Consider the following 17,608-nt stretch of genomic DNA (forward strand, 5'->3'; position numbering starts at 1 on the left):
CTAGGGGTTTATCTATTTTGTTTATTTTCTCAAAGAACCAGCTCTTGCTTTCATTGGTTCTTTCTACTGTTTTATTATTCTCGATTTTATTTATTTCTGCTCTAATCTTTATAATGCATCTCTTCTACTGACTTTGGGCCTCATTAGTTCTTCTTTTTCTAGTTTCATTAATTGTGAGTTTAGACTGCTTATATGGAATTGTTCTTCTTTCCTGAGGTAGGCCTGTACTGCAATATACTTTCCTCTTAGCATGGCCTTGGCTGCATCCCACAGACTTTTGCAGTGTTCAATTATTGTTTTCATTTGTCTCCATATATTGCTTGACCTCTGTTTTTATTTGGTCACTGATCCATTGGTTATTTAGGAGCATGTTGTGAAGCCTCCATGTATTTGTGGGATTTTTCATTTTCTTTGCATAATTGATTTCTAGTTTCATACCTTTGTGATCTGAGAAACTGGTTGGTACAATTTCAATCTTTTTGAATTCACTGAGGCTCTTTTTGTGGCCTAGTATATGATCTATCCTTGAAAAATGTTCCATAAACTATTTTTTTAAAGGCCAAAACAAATTTTATAAGAAAAAGCACACTAATCTCTTCATACTAAAAATCAATTCATACATAAATTGAGGCTTCATATATGCCTTCATTACAAGTTAGATTCAGGAGTCCATATTTCTACAGAGAAGTTGCATGTAATCACAGTTTCTTTGAACATTCAGAGAATATCTGCTTTCACATAGGCGACAAGCTTCTTTTGACTAATTTAAATAAGAAAAAGTTCAATTGTCAGAAGACTCCATTATTCAATTTAGGGATAAGGGGAAAATTTATATTAGTTAACAGATATCCTATGTGTTTATCAGCTACAAAATATAAATTCACTCAAATAATGTGTCAAGAAGGATTCTTGATCAAATGATAATCTCTATTTTTCCTATATTTTTTCATTTTTCCAGACATTTAAGGTAAATAATACCTTACGTTTGTATAATGCATTACAGCTAGGAGAGGCTTTCATACATTATATGAGAATCTTTGTGTATATGTTTACAATGGTTGGGTTATAGAATTCATATTTGTGACAGATTTCTAATTTGAAAGCCCAAAGAATATTTACTCCTTTAAAACTGAAAATACCTTGCAGGTAGAGACCATTTCTTGTGTATGATGTCCATATATTGCATCCCTCAAAGTGCATTTTAAATATGTTGTCTTCAGGAAATAACTGTACAAGAAATACAGTTTTCCTGAGTCAAGATAGTGGCAGAACACTCCTTGTCCTCAGGGATAAATTTCAAGCTACACATATATAAAGTTAGAGCCTAACTTATTATACAGTTAGCCTTAAAGTCACTTTAAATGAAGCACCAAAAGTAAAACTGATAGTTTTTAGAGTAAACATGTAAAAACATGTAGAATTTCTAAGCTATGTGTATTACCATGTTTTAAAAAATCACAAACATGCTACTTAACTCCTACCTACCTTGGGATATATGTCAAAATAAATATTTTCTTACAAAATCATTATCACAGCCAGCAAAATAATCAGTAATTCCTTGGTATTGGCTAATACTCAGTCCATAGTCAAATGTCCTCTATTGTGTTAAAAATGTCTTTTTATATTTGGCTGTTAAAATCAAGATCTAAATAAGATACTTGTTGTAGTTCCTTGTTATGTTTAAATCTTCTAAAAAAATTACTATGAAAATTTTCAAACATACAGAAAAATGCAGAAAACTATGTAAGAAATTCCACCTATCCATTATCTAGCTTCAGTTACTTTCAACATTTTGTTAGTCTTGCTTTATCTATTCCTTTACATACCCACACTCACATACAAACCCCTACCCTTTAAAAAATGAGATAAAATACACATAATATAAAATTTACCATTGTAACGATTTTTAGGTACCCAATTCAGGGGCATTAAATGCATTCACCATGTTGTGCAGCCATCACTACTATCCATTTCCAGAACTTGTTCATCTTCCTAAACAGAAATTTTTTACCCATTAACAATAATTCTCCATACCCCTCTCCCCCCAGACCCTGGTAGAAAGCCCCTGCTTCTATTCTACTTTCTGTTTCTATGAATTTGCTTATTCTAGGTGGCTCAGAGAAGTGGAATCTTATAATATTTGTCCTGTGATGTCTGGCTTATTTCACTTAGCATAATTCCTTCAAGGTTCTTCCATGTTTTCATGTGTCAGAATCATTACTCTGTAAGACTGACATACACACACTTTTAACTCAGATTCAGATTTAATTGTTCTAACAAAGATACTTTATAAGAGGTGCTGTGTGTTTTGTATTACATTAAATAATGAGGCACAAAAATCTGGTTGTCCCACTTAAGTGATGCTAAGACTGATCAATGGGGTTTATTCACAAAATAGTCCCTCCATTTTGAGATTCCACTTTGCTTTTCTAACTAATGGCTTCATCCATTGAGAATTGTTGCATGAATATATTATTTCATTAGGGATTGCAAAAGCGGTCATTTTCTAGTTCTGTTACCTTCCACGTTCATTAGCTGGAATTCTGTAAAATGGACTTTGCCCTCATTAACTTGGGCTACTAGGTTACCCTGAACTGATTACAGTTCATGCAGGAAAGGCAGGATAAATGCATAATTATTTCCATTTGTTTGCCTATTTTCAGTAAGGAATTGATGCCCTATTTACTTCTAATGGAGTTCAATGTGTTTTCACTTCTTTCTGTTGGGGGTGGCAGGGAAGACTTTCTCTGTATGGTTCATCATTATATACTCTGAATTTTTATGCATTCAGTGAGTTCCAATTCATTATGTTTTTCTGATACTCAGATTGTTCCATTTTTGGCTATTAGGAGCCCTTTCATGGGGGCTCCTGTGTTCCATGGTGGCACAAACTGTTTTAGACTCATCTATGTATTTCTGCCCCAGACCAAGAACAGTCATTCCTCCAAGGAATGCTGGTTCTGAAAGGGAGTAGAATATGCCAGTCCCAGATTTTGAGCTGAAAGCAATTAAGACCCAGTAGACTGAAGACAGACTTTTACCTACCTCTTAACTGCCTAGAAGAATTTGGATAGGGGGCCTGGACCAGAAAGAGAGTTAATACCAAGATAAACTTTTTTATCTGAAAGGCTTACCTGCGTGGCAGAGTCAACATTTCATTACCAAGCATCTGCTCTTATCTTCCTGTGAACTGCCCCCCTTCCCTTTGAAGCCCCAGCCCCCTATCCCATTCCTTAGCTCAGGATAGCAAATAAGCCTCAATTGCCTAGATGCATTTGCATCTATCTTTGGGGCTTCTGTATGTACAAAATTAAATATGTTTTTCTCCTGTTAATCTGTTTTATGTCAATTTAATTATTAGACCAGCCCAAGAACCTAGAAGGGAATAAGAAAAAAATTTTTCTGTCCCAACGGTTCCTTTTAGTGGAGAATATATGCATCTTTTAAAATTAACGTACTCTTAGCTCATTTACATGACCCCAATACACATCGCTATCACAAACCTCTCAAAACTTGCCCATGACTTTCTTAATATCAAAACTGTTGATACCATCAATCTCTAAGTGATTTCTATGTGCAAAGCACTGTTTTAAGTAAGAAAGAAAACATACAAAAATCAGTAAATCATACTCCTTGCCTTCCAGGGGCTCACAATCTTCTGGAAAATAATCACCTCACATGTAACTCTTTCAGTATAAGGGTGTTTGTGACAAGAATATAAACTATGAAATCTGGAGAAAACCCAAACTCCTTAGCCTTGAATACAATGTCCTATATGATCTGAGCCCAGCCTCTCTATCTTATCCCATTCATTCATTTATTCGGTAAAGGCTGACTGGTAGCCTTCTGTGTGCTGGTGACCAAGCTACAGTCCCTGCCCTTAAGGAGCATATTGCACAATAATTAAGAAAAAACAACCATAATGTAGACTGGTTAGTGCTACAAGATGTGTAAGCAAGGATGTTATGGAAAGGCCCTCCTTAACTTAGTTTTCTGAAGTCATTTTTAAAGTTAGCTAAGATTTCTTGAGTTGAAGTTATTCACAAGGGAGGAAGTATAGAGAGTAGTGTTCCAGAATAAGGCCCATCAGGTTAGGGCCTAGGGGGGAAATAAACAGGAGCTTTCTGAGAACTACAAATTCATCTGGATCAGTAACTTAGGGCAGGAATGCACAGAACATAATAGCTGACCATGGAAAACTGAAAAGAAATGTTAGGGTGATCTGTGTGAGCTGTTACAGACTTAGACCTTCTCCCAAGGGCAATGGGGAGCCATCCAAAAGGTTTAAGGCAGAAGTTACATGATTCGATTTGTACTTCTGAAAGATTCCTGTCGTAATGGAGAATGGTCTGGAAAGGGGCAAGAATAAAGGCAGAGGGCCAGCTAAGAAAATACTGTAGGATCCCAGAACAGAGATAATTGGGCCTAAGCACAAGGCAGTGTGAAGAAGTGAATGTTATCCAGATTAATTAAAGCAGCACAATAAATCATGTGGTGATTGGCTGGATGTGGGGGACGGTGAAAGAGAAAGAGACAGTCAAGGTGATATCCAGGTCTCTAGCTTAGATGATCTAGGGATAACACCACCAAGCCCCTTGTTAGGAAATAGAACAGGATGATCAGGTCTCAGAAGGAAAGTGCTGAGTTCTGTTTCGAATATGCTGACTTAAAAGTTGCTGTAATACCTACAGGAGGTGATGCCCAGTGTTTGCAGACCTAAAATTCAGGTTAGGGCATTGAGGTAGAGGTGTAAATGTGGTGGTCAGCAACACATAGAGTTAAGAGAGGAAAAAGGAGAGAAAAACTCCCGTGCAACCCTCTCATATCATTACACCTTACCTGTATGGCTTTTGACTTCCAGTAGCAGGACTGAGCTCACTAACATATAGGGGATCTTGTAAAAGAGTAGCTTTCTGAAAGTGAAGAAAAGTGGGAGTAGTTAGAATTTTTGTTAAATCAATTCCGCCTACTTTTAGTCACTGTCATATATCTATATTTAGTCCCTTCAATAATACATGATTTGTTTATACAACTCATTCCAGAGTTTGATGATACCAAAGGGAATTTTTTCTTTATATAGTTTTTTTTAGGTTTTAAACATAACATTTACTCATTATAAAATAAAATTATCTATCAAAACCAAACAATACAGAAATGCATAAGGTAAAGCATTGAAGCTCCCCATCTCCCTCTATACCTTCCATCCCACTATTCAAAGTACTGACTATAATCATTTTGGTTTATATCTTTCAGGCATATAAAACATATTAATTATAACATATACATTTATAACACATATGGTACATTTTAATAATATATATTTAATACTAGCTAAATTAAATCCTATATAGGAGTCTAGAACGTTTCTTTTTCACTTAACATATGGTAGACAGTTTTTTGTGTCTGTATGTATAGACTTAGTTCAATCTTTTTATTGACCACTTAGTATTCCTAGCTTAGGTAGACAATAATTTTGTTAACTATTCCCCTATTTAAAAGGTTATTTTTTAACTCATAGTTTTAGTATTATCATTTCCCATTCATTCTGGGTCCTCAAAATAAGTGGGTATGTAATGTTCAGCAAATCTCTAAATGGTATTTTACTTACGTTGAGGCTTCACAGAGAGGTCAGAAGGAATTTTTGAAATGTTGCTGATTTACAACTCCAAACAAGCTTACCCCTGCCTTATTCCTTTATATCAGAGCAGGGTGTGGGTGTGGGTGTGGGGGTCGGGGAGAGTATGTGCTTTTTCTTACTACTTTTGTCACTGCTCTAAATTAAAAAAAAAAACAAAAAACTGTCTTTTTTTCCTCTCCAAATATTTATGCTTCACTTAAATCTAGAATTTTAACTTGGGGATATTCCTCAATTATTTAGCTTTCTAGCAGCTATCTTCACAGCATTATCAAGGGCAAAGAATTGCCATATTTTGTCTTTGTAGAATACGAGATGTTAAACAACTCAGGTACAGTTACTTTTGGTGATAGTTACAGATAAAATAGGTTACTCAAGAAGACTAAACTCTCTGTAAACCTTAAAACCAGAATGAATGCCAGTTTCTAACTTGATGATTAGGTTAATTTTACCTGAAAGTATTAAGAGTTAAGGTGGCCAATCCTTTTTCCCAGGAGCATTTCCCTACCTCAGCACGAAAGATCATGCTAGATCTCTAGGTACAAGAGATTAATTTAACTAAGATAAGTCTGATTTAGAAGAAGATTTTTTTAAATATCCTAAAACTTAGGAAGACATCACCAAGACCTAGGCAAAGTGACCAACCTGATGAAAGACTTCAATAGTATCATAAAAAAGGTCAGTCACAACTTTTAAAATGTTTATGTTCAGTTAATGTCTTACTCTTACTAGAATGCTAAACTGATTTGTCTTTGATGTAGGTTGTATTTATTTACCCATTTCCATCTTTCAAGGGAGAGAGCAGTTTTTAAATGACAGTATCTACCAACTCACAAACATAACTCTCCACCACTCACATTTATTTCAGTGGCCATAAAAAAAAAAAAATCAGACTACCTGGGTTCAAATCCCAGCTCTACACTAGTTGTGCAACCTTGTATATATTGTTTAATTTCCTGATGCCTTAATCTTCTCATCTATAAAATGAAAGTAACAGTCCTACCTCACAGGGTTGTGCAGATTAAATGAGTTAATATACAGAAAGCATCAGAACAGATCCTAGTGGTTAATACAAATACATGCTAATTATTGTTACTGCTTTTCTTATCAGAAGAGCTATGAGTTGGCCTAGCTGACTTGCCCCAACCATGCCTCTGCTACAGAATTAAAAAGTGGTACTAAAACCAGGCATTGGTCAGTTCAGAGAAGTATAAACAGTCATTTAGACATATTTAGTTAGAATTTTTTTAGTCAACTGTTTTGGTTTATATTAGAATATATAAGACCTTCTAGACTAGTTGTTTCCCTCTATTTATGATTCATTTACATTCCTAACTTGGAGAAGCTGTTTAAAAATTTAGAGAGAAATTTTAAACATTTAGCATTTAATTTAAACTTTAAGCATTCTGAACTGTGCTATAAGAAAAAAATTAGAGTTGTCTTACAGTCTTTCACAATTCTTAACCATTTATAAAAGTCCCTGCTTCCTGGATTATTCTGAGTGAAAAGAACCTTTCATATTTCTTAATATTGTTATGTGGGAAGATCAGTAATAAAAATTATATACCATTGAAGATAATTGAAAAGGATTGTGTTATTCTTTAATAAATTAGTTATTTTTAAACTGATCCTGGTATAATAAAAAGATCCCTAAGTGGGAGTTTTGACTCTGCCCTTGAGTAAGTCACTTTAAATTTTTGTGCTTCAGTTTCCTCAGTCATAAAATAAGAGACTTAGACTCAGTGACCTCTATTAAATTATGTGATACTCTGACAATGACTCCCACTAATCTACTTAGAATAGCTCAGCTGAGAAATAAAGACATATTGACAGTATTAAAACTTATCTGAGTTCTGTGCTCTGAAAGCAGAAATGGTTGAGAAATACTACTGCTAACTGACAAAGACTATCCCGCTCACAGATATTCCAAGCTAAGACCTGTCTCCACCCTTCATGATTCCCCGGAGGCTCACTGATGACTCCCTTGTTTATCTGCCTATATATAAAACCCTTCAACTGCTTCCCTTTAAGACACTCCTAATTAATGAGGATTTTCTCTATTGCAATAGCCTGCATAAAATCATCTCCTTAATTGTCCAGTATGTTTGTTTTTCACAGTATTCTTGAATTCCAAGGCTAAATTTCCAAAATGGAGAGGTAGAGCAAAAGACATGTTTTGCCCTAAAAAATAATACTTGAGTCAAGGTTAATTTATGAGGACACTTACTATAATATAATTGTTCCATGAGCTTTTTAAGTACAGAAATATGGATGAAGTTGTGGAAATAATGTACAAATGAAGTTCTGAATCTTTTTTCTCCAGGTTAGGGTTGCACTGTGAAGGGGAGGCCAGGGAGGAATTTCCTAAGTAAAACTCATTTCTGTTGCCATTGCACTTGAAAGGGATTTCACTTAGAGCGTGATCTAGTAGTCCCTGGGGTCCTTCTGTGTTTGTCGTGCAAAATGGCAAGCTGACAGCCTTGCCTGAGGCTGATGTGGACTGACAGCTACTCTTGGAGGGTGTAGGTAGAGGTCGAAAGGCCCTTTGGTCACAGACAGCTTCTCGAGGTCTGAAGGAGGACAGAAGGGTGAGTTCTTGGACAGGATGGTGCTCTCTTGGTGGTACCTGTCAGGTAGAACTGAGTGTCAAACATAATATTCAGAATTGAACAGTAAAGAACAAAGAGAGTCCATCCAGTGGCCCAATTGCAGCAGTTTAAGACTCTAAAAGTAAATCTTTTCACACATAAGGAATGCTTATTAAGAGAAGGGAGTGATTTAATCTCACTTGCTTACCCACTGACCTAAGGGAGGTCACTATTGTTCTTGTATACTTTTCTGCTTTGAGAAGTAAAACTCTACCTAATGTCATTAAAGAAGTACTTTTTATAACTAAAGTATTGTGCCCATCCTTCACAAAACCCCAGTCATTTCCAGTGAAAGACTTTTCATTCTAGTTTTGAACCCTGATTGTTCTTTCATTTGTGCATTTCTATGGATCCTATAAAGAAAAAACTATTTATATGGAGATATTAAGCGAGATTGTTGTAATCATGTTTTCTTTGATTTGTCTCATTAATAATACTCTTCTGATTTTTCCAGTATCATCCCAATGACAACAGTGCTTTTTCAGAAGCAGTCCTGTACCCCGTCCTTATCTGCCCTGTTCTTTCCAGCTCATCATGACCCATTGCTCTACTCTGCTATAAAAGGGAGCAAGTGGTAGAGGGGCTAAGAAGTTGCAGAATCTGATGACATCTAAATTCTAATCCTGACTCTGCCATTTAGTAGTTATAGAACTTTGGTTGACCCAAACCTCGATTTCCTAATTTAAAAATAGGACCAATAAGACCAATCTCATAGAGTTTCTGCAAGGATTAAATAAAAAAATACATTCTATGAGTTCATAACACTGGAAACACTCAATAGGTGTGAGCTATTAACATTATCCTGTATTGCTTTGAATTGCCAGTTTATCATTTTATATTAAAGTATCTTGTCTCCTTTATAAGACTGGAACCTCCATGAAAGTGGAAAGTCACTTTGTTATTATTAGTTCTTAAGTTAAGGTATTAAGTCATTCATTATCTGTACAGTGTTCTGAACTGTGCTGAGTTCCAACCCTCAGCTACCCCCACTGATGTTGCATGTGCACATGCACCCCTGTGTGAGCGTGCGCATGCACATACACACACACACAAAGTGACCACCGCAGTTCACTCATCCTAGTTAAACATCCTCATTAAACAGCCACCCCTTGCCAAACTCTCAGCATGAGAGCACTCCCTCCTTCCCACACTCTTCTTGCTCTGTAGAGGGGCACATGGCATGGCCATATTTTAAACACATAGCTGGACAAATTACTGTATAAGACCCATAATCTCTCAGTGCTGCTCAGTAATTATCTTACATTATCCTTCTTCATAGGATTCTAGTATTATATAACAGTGTTATCAAAGCATCTAAGAATAAAACATGCTTACACTAGGATTTCCAGGTAAAGTAATATATCCAGCCCAGAAATGGATAATACATATTACAATCCTCTTTAAAATGATAGCTTTTCTTTATTCTTGAAGATAATATTTCCTAAAATTTTCTCCCTGGGTATTGGAGAGTTAAATAACTCAGTGTGTAGATTATATGAGATAAAGTTATGAAATTATATTAAAATGTTCACTTTAGGAACAACATATGTTGTGTAACAGTTCAGTGAATGATTTTAGGTAGTTACATAAAGTCTTACTTGAAATGACTTATTTACTCAGTTGTATGAAAAACAGATTACTTTGGAGAGTTAAAAACAATTCCTAAAAAGGATTACCTTTTTGGCAACATAAATGAAAATGGCATGGACATTATAGCCTCACCAGTTAAGCAAGCCAATACATAAAACTAAACTGTATTCTTCATTTGAAATTCAATAATACTCACCATTGCTCGTCTGATTAAAGAGTAGTTCATTGCTAAGCAAGAGGTGTAGAACCTTGAGTTTGCACATGTATCAACTTTATATCTATAGAATAAAGTTGCTAAAAGTCAGGAGTTTTTCTAATGAGCTGATTAGATATCTCTAGGGATAGCCCAGTTGCAAAGGAAGAAGAGATTAGAGAAGTGGGAAAGACAACTCCAAAATAAAAAATATGCACAAATCTTTTTTTTTCTCCTTTTTGGCTCTGCATCAAGACAGATAATTGAGGCTGCAAATGTCAGGCTAAAAATCACAGTCCAAAAGGCAACTGGCAAAATTGGGCAGCTTCAGAAAAACCTGTTATGTGCAAGTTCAGCTAAGAATGAACAGTACATATACATGAGCATATTGACTCTACCAAGAAATGAATAATTAGAAATAATTAGAAAAATCAATTAGAAAAAAATGTTTTAAACTCTTAAAAGGGATAAGTAAGAAGTTAAAGAAATATGAAAATTCCCCTTAAAGATTCCAGTAAAGCAAAATTGAAATATAAACTACTCTATGTGGAACAATTCAAAGTTAGAAAATAATTCTCAGCTATCTTAAGCATAACTAAGAAGCTGGCAAAGACCAGTACCAGAGTCGCATAATACTCAAAATGTCCCAGCATAATACTCAAAATGTCCCAGATACAATCCAGAATTACTTGACATTTGAAGAACCAGGAAAATCTCAATTATTTTAGGAAGAAAAAGACAATTAATTCAATACTGAGATGACAAAGATGTTGGAATTATCAGACCATTATAATCGTGTTCCAATAATAACTAAGAGGGAATCCTGTAAAAACAAATGGAAAGAGAAAGTTTCATCAGAGAAAAAGAAGATTAAAAAGGGACCAAATGGATATTGTAGGAGGAAAAATACACTATAATAACCAAAAATTTAAAAATTCACTGAATGGTCTCAATAAACAGAATGGAGATGACAGAGGAATGACTCATTGAATTTGAAGACAGATTAATAGAAATTATCCAATATGAACAACATGGAGAATAAAAATGGAAGGAAAATGAACAGAATCTCAGGAGACTGTGTGACAATATGAAAAGGGCTAATGTTCACGTCCTCAGAGTTCCAGAAGGAGACAAAGAGTATAGTGCAGAAAAAAACATTTGAAGAAATAATGGCTGAAAACTCCCCAAATGTGGCAAAAGACATAAACTTACAGTTCAAGAAACTCAGTGATTCCCAAACAAGATGAACTGAAAGAATTCCATACCAGACACATTACAATCAAGCTGCTGAAAATATTAAAGGAAATTGAGATATTTCAAACTGAATGACAATACATGTCAAATTACATGTGACTCAGTTAAAGCATATTTTAGAGGAAAATTTATATGGCTGTTGTTCACACTGAGTCTTGGTTAAATTCAATGGAGAACATTTATTTAGTTGCTTTTTAATTAGTTTTTTTTTATATTGAGGTACATACAGTAAAATACACATATCTTAGTATAGAGCTTGATGAATTCTGACATGTAAATACACTCATGTAACCATCACCCAGATCAAGATACCAAGCATTCTATTTCCCCCCTTCACCTACTGAGCCAGCCCCCTCCCACCCACCAGTCTGTTTTCTGTGTCTGAGTCTATTTATGTTTTGTTTATTTGTTCATTTGTTTTGTTTCTTAGATTCTACATAGAAGTAAAATCATGGTATTTGTCTTCCTCTATCTGACTTTTTTCACTGAGCATAATACCTTGTAGGTCCATCCATGTTATTTCAAATGGCAAGATGCTAATTCTCTTTATGGTTGAGTAATATTCTTATATATATGTACCACATCTTTTTTATCCATTCATCTATTCATAGACATTTAGTTTGCTTCCATAGTTTGGTTATTGAAAATAATACTGCAGTAAATACACGGGTGCATGTATCATTTCAAATTATTGATTTTGTTTTTGGGTAAATTTCTAGAAGTACAATTGCTGGGTCATATGGTATTAATACTTACAGTGTTTTGAGAAACCTCTATAACTGCTTTCCATAGTGGCTGCACCAATTTACAATCCCACCAGCAGTGTTCAAGAGTAAATTCCCTTTTCTCCACATCCTCACCAACACTTGTTATTTCTTAGTGATATTAGCTATTCTGACTGGTATGAAGTGATATCTCATTGTGGTTTTGATTTGCACTGATCTATTTTTTTTTAATCAAGCAATCAACTGCTGTATGCATTCTATTCAGGATTTTTACTTGCGTTCAGAGAGAAAGGTGGGATAAAATGTGCTTACTGCATCTTGACAAGAATCAAAATCTTAATTCATTTTATTATATCAAAATTAAAACTCTATTCAGTAAAAGACCACAAAGATAAAGCTAACAGGCAACTAACAAAAGGAGGAGACATTTTTTTTTTTTGAGAGGGCATCTCTCATATCTATTGATCAAATGGTTGTTAACAACAATAAAATTCTGTAGAGGGGACTCAATATACAATCATTAATCCACCCCAAGCCTAATTCTCGTCAGTCTCCAATCTTCTGAAGCATAACGAACAAGTTCTTACATGGTGAACAAATTCTTACATAGTGAATAAGTTCTTACATGGTGAACAGTACAAGGGCATTCATCACAGAAACTTTCGGTTTTGATCACGCATTATGAACTATAAACAATCAGGTCAAATATGAATATTTGTTTGATTTTTATACTTGATTTATATGTGAATCCCACATTTAGGAGGAGACATTTTTAATGTCGAAAACCAACAAGTGAATTAACACAATGTAGAATATACACAACAATTGTGCTCCTGAATATATATACCAGGGAAATTTTCACACAGATGCATAAAGGTAGGGAGGGAGGAAGAAAAAGGAAGAGGAAGGTTGGGATAAAATGGAAGAGAGTGAGGGGGAGAAGGACTACTGATTCTACCCCCCCCATGCTCAATGAATATTTTTTTTGTATTTTTATAAATGTCTGATTGAGAAATGTATATTTGTGAATCATGATAAACTATGAGCAAATTGTGTGCAAGAAAATATATCTATTTAATGTTTTCAGAGTTAATTTTGAGAACTATCAAGAAATAAATACTGTAAGAACAGCTGTTAAAGGCCTTTCTTTTGAGTTTCTAAGCATTCTGGATTCATGTACTTACACATATATTTACATAAACTACATGATTTGGTTCTCTAATTCAACTGCAATAATCTGTTGCATAAGGAATTCTTAGAAAATTACTATGGATGGTACCTCATGTCAAATTATCACACAATAGCATTTTTATTTTTTAAATACTATAGTGTTATTAGTAAGAGTTGAAAAGATGAAAGTTATTCTGTCCCAAAACTTGATCGAGGATTCTGAGGATGCTGAATATTGCTCAGTGACTAACTTACTGATAATCAGCAATAACAAAAGAGCTGTTTTAATAAGGATTCACATAGTGCCTCACAAGGTGTACATGTACAGGCACTTCACATGTACAGGATTTAGCCCTTATATATTATCCCTGTGGGAAAGTACTAATATGAGCCCCATCCTGCCCTTGGGATAAAGCCTGGGAAGATTAAATAGCCCAAGGCAGAGTCAGGATTTGAAGTCAGCCAGTGTGGCTACAGAGCCTACATGTTTATCTACTATACAGAAAGGAACAACACAACCTCCTTTTCTACTTTCTTTCAAGAAATGCTTCTTCTTAGAGAAAAATATAAGGTTCACTTTTTTTTCCATCCCTTTTGCTAATGATGTACAATTAAGGGTAGCACAATCTCATTTCATAAGGATGCCACGCTCATCAGCTCTACTTCTGTTTTTTAAACAGATCAATGTCTCCAAAAGCTCATCCTTCTATTCGCCATGCACTATGCTTAGAAAATCTCCTTTTAAATTTTCATTAGCTAAAATCTTTTTTTTTGGTATCATTAATATACACTTACATGAGCAACATTATGGTTACTAGACTCCCCCCATTATCAAGTCCCCACCACATACCCCACTGCAGTCACTGTCCATCAGCGTAGTAAGATGCTATAGAGTCACTATTTGTCTTCTCTGTACTATAATGCCTTCCCCGTTTCGCCCCTCTACATTATGTGTGCTAATCGTAATGCCTCTTCTTCCCCTTATCCCTCCCTTCTCACCCACCCTCCCCAGTCCCTTTCCCTTTAGTAACTGTTAGCCCATTCCTGGGTTCTGTGAGTCTGCTGCTGTTTTGTTCCTTCAGTTTTTGCTTTGTTCCTATACTCCACAGATGAGTGAAATCATTTCGTACTTGTCTTTCTCTGCCTGGCTTATTTCACTGAGCATAATACCCTCTAGCTCCATCCATGTTGTTGCACATGGTAGGATCTGTTTTCTTCATTAGCTAAAATCTTTAGAAGTTGCAGACAGATAGTGTGGGGACAAGCACTGCCCACTTGTAACCTTTTGTCCCAGAGCAGCCATGTATCCACATGGCCCCCTCCTTCTTTTGGGAGGTTTGCTAAATATAAGGTACGTTGATGGCCTGGGGCTGGCCAAATCCAGGCCTGCCTTATCAAAGGAAACATCTTATTGGAAGCTGACCACTCTGATCAATGTTTTGTTCCTTAGGGCACAAAATGATCCCTTCTAGCATAACATGCAGTCTCAGTCCCCTCACTCCTGGCACAAGTGGAGTCTCTGTCCCTTCCTCCCATATAAGCAGTTCCCCCCCTTGTCCAGATGGCCACTCCTGGGAAGTCCCAATAAGCCCTCATGTCTCCTGTAGCATCTCCAGGTCTCTCCTTCAGTCTTTCAAGAGTTTTCCCATCGCAACATGCCCACTTGGACATGTGATCAGACTTGTGATTACACAGATATAAACTCAGGTCATAATCTGCACTGGTGAGTACGTGCCTAGCAGACCAGGACTGAGGGCTAAGCATTGTCACTATTTCTTTTCCTCAATGACTTATTCAAGGCGAACTCCATTAAATTTCTATAGGTCTTACTCTGTGCCAGCACTGTACAAGTGTTCTGTTTACCTCCATCTTCCTCTCTGTTTTTTCACACTTGCAAGCAACAGGTAGTCGTTTTTTCTCTTCAGCTTTAGGGAACTCTTAAGTAGTTCACAGTACACTTTTCCTAAAAGAACATTTGGTGGAGGGGCGGAGCCAAGATGGCGGCGTGAGTAGAGCAGCGGAAATCTCCTTCCCAAACCACATATATCTATGAAAATATAACAAAGACAACTCTTCCTAAAATAGAGACCAGAGGACACAGGACAACATCCAGACCACATCCACACCTGCGAGAACCCAGCACCTCACGAAGGCGGTAAGATACAAGCCCCGGCCCAGTGGGACCCGAGCGCGCCTCCCCCCAGCTACCAGTGGGAGGAGAGGAGTCACCAGGGAGAGAGAGAGAGCCCAGGACTGCTGAAAACCCAGCCCCAGCCATCCGCACCAGAGCGCAGCCACAGTACATGTGTGGGGTCCTGGATACTAGGGAAACTGAGCGGGTGCCTGACGCCGATGCCGGAGAACAAAGTAATGGGAGCAGCCAATTTTTTTATTTTTCGAGTGCTTTTAGGAACTCTTAAAGGGACAGGGACCCCAATACTAGGGAAACAGGCCAGCAAGACCGGTGAGCGGCTGCCTGAGGACAAAGAAAATCATGCATTTTTCTTTTTTTCTTTTTTTATTTATTTATTTAATTTTTTTTTGTTGTTGTTGTTGTTGTTCTTGTTTTGGTTTGGTGAGTGCTTTTTGGAAGTCTTACAGGGGTAGGGTGGGACACTTACTCCAGAGGCAGGGAATCTGGGGATCTCTGGGCACTCCCACCCCCTGGGCAGCAGGGAGCACAGAGGCCCCTTACAGAGATAAATAGCCTCCCAGCACGTCCCCTCCAACTGGGCTCCACCATTTTGGAGCAGTAGCCCGAGCAGGGCCACGCCCACAGCAAAAGCGGAGATAAACTCCATAGCTACCGGGCAGGAAGCAGAAGACCTGTCTGCGCACCCCTGTCTGCGCGCAGCTGCCAAGCACAAGCCACTAGAGGTCGCTATTCTCCCAGGAGAGGAAGGCCACAAACCAACAAGAAGAAAAGCTCTTCCAGCTGTCACTCATGCCAGCTCACAAACTCTCTCTATCACCATGAAAAGGCAAAACTACAGGCAGACAAAGATCACAGACTCAACACCTGAGAAGGAGACAGACCTAACCAGTCTTCCTGAAAAAGAATTCAAAATAAAAATCATGAACATGCTGACGGAGATGCAGAGAAAAATGGAAGAGCAATGGGATGAAGTCCGGAGGGAGATCACAGATGCCAGGAAAGAGATTACAGAAGCGAAACAAACCCTGGAAGGATTTATAAGCAGAATGGATAGGATGCAAGAGGCCATTGAAGGAATAGAAACCAGAGAACAGGAACGTATAGAAGCTGACATAGAGAGAGATAAAAGGATCTCCAGGAACAAAACAATACTGAGAACTGTGACCAATCCAAAAGAAACAAAATCCATATTATAGGGGTACCAGAAGAAGAAGAGAGAGGAAAAGGGATAGAAGGTGTCTTTGAAAAAATAATTACTGAAAACTTCCCCAAACTGGGGGAGGAAATAATCGAACAGACCACGGAAATAAACAGAACCCCTAGCAGAAAAGATCCAAGGAGGACAACACCGAGACACATAATAATTAAAATGGCAAGGATCAAGGACAAGGAAAGAGTTTCAAAGGCAGCTAGAGAGAAAAAGGTCACCTATAAAGGAAAACCCATCAGGCTATTGTCAGACTTCTTGACAGAAACCCTACAGGCCAGAAGAGAATGGCATGATATATTTAATGCAATGAAACAGAAGGGCCTTGAACCAAGGATACTGTATCCAGCACGACTATCATTTAAATATGATGGTGGGATTAAACAATTCCCAGACAAGCAAAAGCTGAGGGAATTTGCTTCCCACAAACCACATCTACAGGGCATCTTACAGGGACTGCTCTAGATGGGAGAACTCCTAAAAAGAGCACAGAACAAAACACCCAACATATGAAGAAAGGACGAGGAGGAATAAGAAGGGAGAGAAGTAAACAATCTCCAGACAGCGTGTATAATAGCTCAATAAGTGAGCTAAGTTAGGCAGTAAGATACTAAAGAAGCTAACCTTGAACCTTTGGTAACCACGAATTTAAAGCCTGCAATGGCAATAAGTACATGTCTTTCAATATTCACCCTAAATGTAAATGGACTGAATGCACCAATCAAAAGACACAGAGTAATAGAATGGATAAAAAAGCAAGACCCATCTATATGCTGCTTACAAGAAACTGATCTCAAACCCAAAGACATGCACAGACTAAAAGTCAAGGGATAGAAACACATATTTCAGGCAAACAACAGCGAGAAGAAACCAGGGGTTGCAGTACTAACATCAGACAAAGCAGACTTCAAAACAAAGAAAGTAACAAGAGATGAAGAAGGACACTACATAATGATAAAGGGCTCAGTCGAACAAGAGGGTATAACCATTCTAAATATATATGCACCCAACAGAGGAGCACGAGCATATGT

At 37.0% G+C, this 17,608-nt stretch overlaps 1 protein-coding gene across 1 annotated transcript in view; it reads right to left on the reverse strand.

Moving 5' to 3' along the window:
• The window catches only part of C10H12orf56 (chromosome 10 C12orf56 homolog), a 123,742-nt gene that overhangs the window by 43,510 nt on the left and 62,624 nt on the right, over positions 1-17,608 (reverse strand). Inside the window, 3 exon segments of the mRNA XM_073214273.1 lie at positions 4,840-4,913; positions 7,863-8,185; positions 8,188-8,261. Coding sequence (XP_073070374.1) covers positions 4,840-4,913; positions 7,863-8,185; positions 8,188-8,261 — 471 coding nt within the window.

Source organism: Manis javanica, chromosome 10 (assembly GCF_040802235.1).
Source record: "Manis javanica isolate MJ-LG chromosome 10, MJ_LKY, whole genome shotgun sequence".
Lineage (NCBI taxonomy): Eukaryota > Metazoa > Chordata > Mammalia > Pholidota > Manidae > Manis > Manis javanica.